Raw genomic sequence first — 8821 nt, 5'->3', positions numbered from 1 at the left:
CACAAACACTCAAAATAAATAAATATTTGTGCTAATTGGAACTGGAATATGGAATTTCTTACTTTTATTTCTTCATGAAATTACTGAGAGAAAAAAGTGTTGCTTTTTTGGGAATGTTTTTTGAAAATGTTTTGAAATAATAATAATTAAAAACCAAATGTAGGGACCCATAACAATGTGTACACGACCCACAAATGGGTCCTGACCCAGTGGGGAACCATGTGGTGTACTGTTTTGAGGATCATTTTTATTACTTTAGTAGAGAATTTCAAATGTTCTACTCCACTCCAGGGATATTGTACTTTTTACTTTTTAGATTGAGATGTGTATTACTAATCATACCACCACTTAAGCTCTATTATTATTGTTTGGCTATTTGACATTAGTCGATGTCATGTATAAGCTCAACGCATAACATAGCGACGCGTTGTGAGTGAGCTTGTACATCTGATCTTAACAAAATACAAAATACAAAAATGTCAAACTTGAAATGGGACATTCTGCCTGCTGCTTTCCTTTGTGAGAGATTGCTAAAAGTCTTGTCTTCCACTGCCTCTGGTGGAATGACTACTCTGTCAAATGGTGAGTGTTTGTACCCTCCAGGAATGAAACCAGACAACCAACAGAGAACTATGTGGGCAGATATGTCTACCATATAGGCGTGTAGAGGGAAACATTCAGCTACTGTAGTTCTATACAACTAGATCTCCATACAGTGCTGACGGCATGGGTCTTTGGGGTACTTGCTGTAGTACGGTGTCACATTTTGCCTTCAGCATCTTTGGAAAGATTAATGACCATGTGCACTCCAAAACACTCCCTTGTTTCCACTCTGCCTTTAAGTAATCCAAGGGGCTTTCAGTCATTACCTCATTTACCTGAGTTGCTAAGTGGAGAAAATTAACTAACTTGGATCACACTTAGCAATTCAATTGTGGCATATTGCCAAGAAGCAATTTGTATCTGTTTCTAAAAATATTATGCCTTGAGAAAATAATGAGCCTATACATATTTATAAAACCCAGAGACAGACTGAACCACATTCAACCAGTGTGTTCCTATTTTGTGCATTATAGGCTAAATTCTTCACATATAATTATTAATGTTGACATTAAACATGTATTTATTTTATTTATTAACTAGCTATTCGGGATTATACTTCATTGATCTAAGTCCCCCAGGGGTCTGTTTCTATTAGGTGGCAGCCCTCTCCTTTTTGAAATCTACACCAAATCTTTTCGCTGAAAATAGGTCCAAAGCATTCCGCTGAGATGCGCAGCTGTGACATGTTGTGATCTTGTAGAACTGTTCTTTCACCAAATGTGGACACAATACGGACAGTGACACTATAGGGTTGTTAAAACATTTTTCCTACAGTGGAATCCACAAACTTTAGTCTAGTAACTTTCACAGTCCAGTGAAAGTTAAATATAATTTTGTACCATTTTGTCCTCCATTCAATCCCAGTTATAAATCCACCAGCGAGCAGATAGCCCAATGACCACAAAAAGACAGCTTCACACCTGTCCCTTGAAAAGTTAATTAATTGGAAATGAAATAAAAAACCTAATTATGAAATTCCTGTCAAAATGTAAAACTATTGTGCTTATGAAGCTATCTTTAAGCGGACATACTGTATATTGGACAATTAACACTGCTGCATGAATGAAGAAACAATTTGTCCATACATGACAAAGGCTCAGTTTTACCCATTATATCTTAAGCTTGTGCAGTGAGCGCTGAGTAGCCAGCTGCCTTAAAGCCAGAAGCCTAATATCTACCTTAGCCAGAGATTATTCCCCTTTAGCTGAGGGGTACGTGTTTGGTTTTCCATGATGGACGTTTGGGTTTGAATTGGTAATGTGATGTCAAAATGGCCCTGCCTGCCTGCAGCCCGGAAGGCAGAAATCGTGATTCAAAAAGTAACATTCTGCTTGGAAGGGAAACAGTGAAACACACTTTCAGTGTGAATGTCAAAGGAGCATTTTTCTACCTTATCTGCAAATAATTGGTCCTCATAATGCTCATTATAAGATTTGAACATTTCTCAGTGCTATCTTCATTATAAGATGACAACATTTCTCAGAGGTGGACTGTGGAGAATGAGCATTAGTGAGGAGTGAGGAGGACCAATTCAAGATTCAAGATTTTGAAAATGGTTGATGTGGCTCAAGTTTTAACGTAACGTCCTTCTCCCTCCCTGCCACCATTTTTGCAAGGCTCCTGCCTCCTGGTAAAAAACCCCCCCAAAAACATGCTTAATTAATATGGGCAGTGGGCACATAATTAAGACACGTAATTGTGTGGGGTGCTCTTGAACCATTTTACAGTAACCTGGCAACATAATTAATTCTAAACAGGTATGAATGTTAAATTGTGTTACTTCACTTGACCATCCCACACCATTGAAGAGGCAGTGGTTTACAGAGAAATGAGCCTCTGTGAAACTGTTTGGCAAAACAGCCAGATGATGAATCGAAAGCAACGCCAATAACAACAAATATAAACATTATTATAGCCTTAGCAGCTCTGGACTGAATTTAGAAATTGTGGCACTCCAACCGTTCCCCATATGATTTACTCTAATATTTACATTTAAACGACCAGCTGGCCAGACACGAGTGAATTACCCTGTGAATTAATCATCATTTCATCCCATCGCATGGCTGAGCTCCAATAGAATTTAGATCAATCCCAGAGTGATTTTGAAATAATTTGGATCAGAACACCAAAGTGAGGGCTAAACAACAAGCAATGAGGAGTCAAATTGGTCATCTGTTCACGTTTCAGTCACGTTTCATCTACTCTAGAGGCATACCGGTAGTCTAGTCTTCTACTGCTCTGCTGTTCTGTTGTGGCCGTTCTGGGCTGGGCAATATATATATATCGTGATATGTGACAAGATATCGAGTTTGGATATTGTAAAAGTGTTTCCTGGTTTTAGTCACTCAAGCCCCATTTTAAACTTAAAACATCATTTTAAAGTTGATGCCATGGTGCATCAATAATGTTTTGGTGAATGACAATGTACAGAAGGCCAACAATTTCATTGGCCTTTCAAATTCACATAATAGCTTAAGATTTCTTCTCTCTTCTCTTTAAAATGACAGTTTTAGATCAAATGTGATTTCAACGTCCATATTAATTTAAAGGACCACTTCACCACTTTTCAACCTATCTTCATTATAATAGGTCCTCACTAATAATCGTGATAAAAAAAAAATCTACTCAGCCTGCGTCTCATAGGAGGGCTGTGGGCAGTTCAGAAACGCGTCCACCAGTGACATCATCGTTAGGCAGATTTTATTTAAACAATTATCTTTTTTACATTTTGTTTTACATTTTTATTATTGTGAAAACGATGGCTTCCATTTTCGCATTGCAACTTTTCAGGAATAGAAAGCCTAGTTTCTATTAGCTTGGAATCCCCATCGATGGTGTCACTGGTGGACGGGTTTCTGAACTGCCCACAGCCCTCCGAGTTGCTATCCTGAAGAAATGCTAAAACATAAGCACTAAAATACATATTTTGAAAGGTTTATTTCACAAATGTAACAGTGGAACTCTCCCTTGTAATATTTTAAAAGGAGTGACTATACGATGACTCAAGTACTGGGTTGAGCACTTTTTCCACCACTGGGTATAACTTTAGTTTAGTTATCTTTGCCAAGTTTATATTGGGCACGCTGCTTCTGTATTGTCATTTCAAAGGTATTTTCCATTTTCATGTTTATTTAATTATTGGCTCTGATGGAGTTCTATTTAATTCATAACCAACAGCAGTTTCAAACTCTGATCAGAATAGAATCAGATGAAGCATTAAAAGGCCCCAATGAAGAAAAACTAAAGTAAAAGCCATTCCCAGAGTATTCAGCTCACTGACTAAAAAGGGAATGTCAGATGGGAGCAGTCTACTGAACAGGAATTACTCCAAATAAGACCTCTCTCTTCTATAATCAGCAGAAGCAAAGCTTCTTGTTTTTCATTAGTCATGCTGTACGCGATTCCTTTGTGCATTCAGTTTCCCCTTTATAAGCTCTTAATGAGAATGATTATATATTTCTACTTGACTGGCAGTGCAAATTATTAACACAACCAGGTTTGGTAAACGACACTCTCCTGCTAAAACAAATACCAGATTGAATTATCACAACTCAAACTCATTGTGTTTTTCAGGAATATGACACAGGCTGAATCTTGAATTTGATATTGCATCAACTGTTTAGAAGTAAATAAAAATCACACCGTGTGAAGTGAGTACATCATCATTCATCATCTCATTCCGGCCAATTACAATTTACGTAATGTTTGTGGTTACACAAACACTCAAAACTGGCTCAATGGCATTTAATGTTTGTGCATGGGACAATGATGTCAAACTAGCCATTCATTATCAATGGCATTTAATGTTTGTGTTAGGACAAAGTTTGTGCTTATACACACACTAAAGGCTGGACATAGGAGGGAATAGCGCCCCTCAAATCACACTTGTGCAAAGTGAGGGGCGTTCTTATCGTCATACATCACATTCCGTGCTCAACCAATCAAATCATCACAATTGTCATTCCGGCACACAATTTGCTTCCACACTTTTTCGTCTTCAATGCTTGTGTTTACACAAACCCTCAAAGCATTGAACCAGGCCATACTGATTTTCCTATAGCTTCAGAGCTGTCCTACTGATGCCTAAAGAGTGCCATCTGCTGGTCTTTTCTTTTCTTGACAGAACTGAAAATATTTTTACAGAATAGTTTCATTGCCCTCAGGATATTTTGGATTGCTTGTCTGTTGGGACAATTGTAAGTTGTGAATTTTGAGGTAAAATCAACATTGTACAAAGCCAAATCGCTCCACTGCAATGTATTTTGCCTAGAGCTCAGTGTTTTATCCAAAGCAGACGCCCAAAGTAAAAACAATGTGAAAACTAGTAAAACTACAGTCATTTTATTTGGGTTTTGTACATTCTAGCAAGGAAATACAGCTCAGAAGATTCCTTTCTACTGGCTTTCGGCTTCAATGTTCTCACACTGCTAAAAGCACGACACAGTTTATCTCTCAGCGTGTGCGCAAGAGCCCCGTCCCAGTATTTACAAACCAGGGAGCCCCCAGGGTGTAAGATCTTTTCAGCCAAGTCGACCAAAGACAGACACATGTAGATGAGTCTCTCATGGTCCAGCTCTTTGAAACCACTGGCGTTATGCGCCATGTCACTCAGGATGACGTGCGCCTGGCCATTAGGAAGAAGTTCCTTTAGCTTGGCATGTGTAGCGGGGTCGGTGATGTCATGATTGGACAGGAAGTGCACACCGTCCAGAGGCGCAATGTGTGGAAGGATGTCGACCCCGACAACTGCACCACAGGGCAACTCTGGATCTGGGGAGGGCCCGGGGGGGGGGGAGATAAAACAAAACAATCACCAAAATGTTAGCTGTGGCTTCATTAGACCTTTTTCCCCCCATTTCTACTATATACTGTACTGTACTCGCAGAGAATAAGTTGCAATCCAGAACCCCTTTTGGTGTTTTAAGCATTATGTTATACTTTAGCTATTGAAAAATAGCAGATCTACAAGCTCGTATAGCGCGGCACTGAGGGCCACGCTACGAGCTTGTAGATCTGCTATTTTTTCATTTATTTTTTGAAAATGCGGCGCAAATCTTTGAATATTTATTCTTTCAGAGCAAATATTTTTAACTCAAATCTTTCTTTCTGGGGGATCCCCGGAACTACATATTTTCAGATGCTGGTCAAATACACAATTCTGGGGGTCCTTGACATGAAAAAGGTTGAGCACCACTGACATAGAAAGAAACAGAAAGTTTCTGCAGTCGTTGGAATGGAAGTGGCCTCCCTACTCTTCCAATGGGAAACGTAGTCGATGGTATCGGGTAGGACGCCTACTGGTTGCATGACAAGCAGTGGTGGAAAACGTCCTCAATTGTTTTACTTAAGTAAAAGTATCAATACTGCAATGTAGAAATACTCTGTTACAAGTAAACGTCCAGAATTCAAAGTTTACTTGAGTAAAAATACGAAAGTATTGGTATCAAAATGTACCTAAAGTACCAAAAGTAGAAAGTACTCGTTATGCAGAATGTTCCATTTGTTTTCAAAAGTATAAACATCATTTGAAAATAGCTGATCTACAAGCTTGTAGATCGGCTATTTTCAAATGGCTGAAATGTATATACGGCTGAAGTGGATAAAGTATGAAATGTATGTTTTGTATTAATAATCAAAGAAACTAGTAATTAACGTTTTCAAATAAATGTAGTGGAGCAAAAGTACAATATTTTGATCCGAGATGGTGGAGTTGAAGTAAACGTATTGGACATTGGAAATACTCAAGTAAACTACAGATACCTCAACCTAATACAGTATGTAATTAGTTACTTTACAGTTTACACCACTGATGACAAGAGCCTAAAAGCTCATAATAAGCAGGGAGAGGGACTCTGTCCTACATGGGAGGGGCATGACAAGCACTTGGAAATTCAAGGAGTTGTGGGATTACATTTAGTTTGACTCGGTTTGACCCTTACATGCTGAACCACTGCACTAACTATCAGAATATTGGGAGATACCTATAGCCTGACAGACACAGTGACACATAACAGTTGAAAATGGGGAAGCATACAGTTGTAGGGGGTACAGTATTTTGTAAACAGAGCTATGTAACACGCGTCGTTATATGCATGTTATTATAGGTTATAGGGTATAAAGCCTTAATTTTTAGTAAATTTGGGACAAATAGAAGGTTTTTTTCCTTTTTGTTTTGTAATCATGGAGGTCACTCACTTGTCCCTGCCGAGTTGACCTTCTGAGCCGCCACCTGACTCCATGCCCCCGGCGCAGCGCCGCAGTCCAAGACGCTGTGGCCGGGTCTCAATATCTTGAACTGCTCGTCTATCTCCAGCAGCTTGAAGGCGCTTCTGCATCGGAAATTGTTGTCCTGGGACGCCTTCACAAAGGGGTCGTTGAGCTGCCGCGCCAGCCAACGTTGATCGGTCGTGCTCTTGCCTTTCAAGTTGTGCGGAATCTTTTTCACGAGACACAGCGTGGTGTGCAGATATCTCCTCTGAACGGATGATGGACGCCACATTATTCGCGTTTATGATGACAATCTTTCATCGTGTGTACACAAGCTGCGTCTGTGTCGATCGCAACATGCGTTTAATTCGTATTATGTCCATGAATGAACACTGGGAGCATAACACATTGGAAGAGGGCGGTGAGTGTTTACGTTCCCCGTGCTAAAAAGAAAGCACTGACATTAGGTTCCTACCAGCGTTGCCAGATTCTGCGAGAGAAATAAGCAACAACGTTTACGGGGAAAAAGCCATAAAAGAAAAAAGCTATGTAGTATAATATGCACAATCATCCACAATAAATGTATTGGCCATTTGGGCCTAACCAACAGGTGATGTTATATAGAGAGGAGTGACGTCATACTCTGCCAAATTAGGTTGTAGACTGGAGATGACGTCACTTTTTTTGTTATGTTGCGTTCACAGTTCACACTGGCAGACTAAACGATGCAGTGTACCATTCATTGTCAATGGAAGCCAGGGACATGACGTTGCAATTTAAAGACGCAATTATGCATGTAGTTGCTCCAAATCAACTAACAACGTGTCTTTGCAATATGCATCGTTTCATTCATCTACCCATGATGGGGCAGGTGGGGGTCCATGGACTGTGGACATTGGGGGTAGGATCGACATTATTTAGGAAATAAGCCCAAAATAAGCACTTCACCATATAATTGGTCCTCACTAATGTTCATGATAAAATACCAACCTGTCTCATAGGAGGGCTGTGGGTAGTTCAGAAACCCGTCCACCAGTGACATCATCGTTAGGCAGATTATTTATATATATTATCTGTATATTTAGATTTGTATTATCGCATTGCAACTTTTCAGGAATATAAAGCCTGCCGTTTCTATTAGCTTGGATTACCCATTGTTGGGATAAAGTAGACCTTTTAAGCAGTTACCATTACTCATAAGAGTGTGCACCCTAGCTGTGCTCAAGCAAGGTCACAGAGGGACAGAAAGATTTCTATATAGTGTCTGAAAAAGTAGAGACACGTCAGAATTCTCCAGGACAGACAACCCCTCTGGCCTGCGCTTCAAGGGGTGCCCCGACCGGACTGATATGATCAAATCTGATTCGTGATGTAACAGGTTACATCACGCTTTGCTTTCATCTATGTCTTTGCTGTTCATATGCATATCACATAACCATTCATTTTGGAATAAGTATCCCGGGCAATAAAATATGCCAGATCTTATGATTCCATGACTTATACAGCCTGATTAGTGGACTATCAGATAACTCTCTCACGGTATTAACACATCACCATCGATGATGATGTCACTGGTGGATGGGTTTCTGACAGAAGCGTAGTGTCCATTTGGGCCACTCGGGTACAAGCACCAGAGATCTTGCCCAGTCTAGCTTCTGAAATACTGGGGCGAAAAAACAAGAAAAACAACAAAAGATTGGCATAGCCTAGGCTATATTGGCAGTAAACTTTGCGTCACCAGACTTACGTTTCCACCTCACCTCGGAGTGACATTGGCATGCACATTTCTGTTGTAGCCAACGTGTCCAAATTTTGGACAAAATCACACCAAGCACAGCAAGCCACCTTTGTTTTAAATGACCCCCAAGTCGGCAAAACCAGTTGTGTGGTCGCGATGCTAATTGGCCCAGTCAACATTTTAATCCAAGCAACTGGTTTTTGAACTGCCCACAGCCCTCCCATGAGACACACAGAGTAGATACAAAATGTGGCATTTTATCATGAACATTAG

At 40.0% G+C, this 8821-nt stretch overlaps 1 protein-coding gene across 1 annotated transcript; it reads right to left on the bottom strand.

The window, feature by feature from the left end:
* Positions 1–4254: 4254 nt before the first annotated feature.
* On the bottom strand, positions 4255–7244 carry mrm2 (mitochondrial rRNA methyltransferase 2). Its single transcript, XM_080776879.1, has 2 exons — positions 6799–7244; positions 4255–5373 (listed from the first exon to the last, which is right to left on the bottom strand). Exons 1-2 carry the CDS (start codon positions 7100–7102, stop codon positions 4940–4942), a joined length of 738 nt encoding a protein of 245 aa, XP_080633005.1. The 5' UTR covers positions 7103–7244; the 3' UTR covers positions 4255–4939.
* Between the last annotated feature and the right edge of the window lie 1577 nt (positions 7245–8821).

The sequence above is a fragment of the Protomyctophum bolini genome (assembly GCF_963924005.1).
Source record: "Protomyctophum bolini genome assembly, chromosome: 11".
NCBI classification, from domain to species: Eukaryota; Metazoa; Chordata; class Actinopteri; order Myctophiformes; family Myctophidae; genus Protomyctophum; species Protomyctophum bolini.
This window is presented reverse-complemented; position numbering and strand designations above follow the sequence as displayed.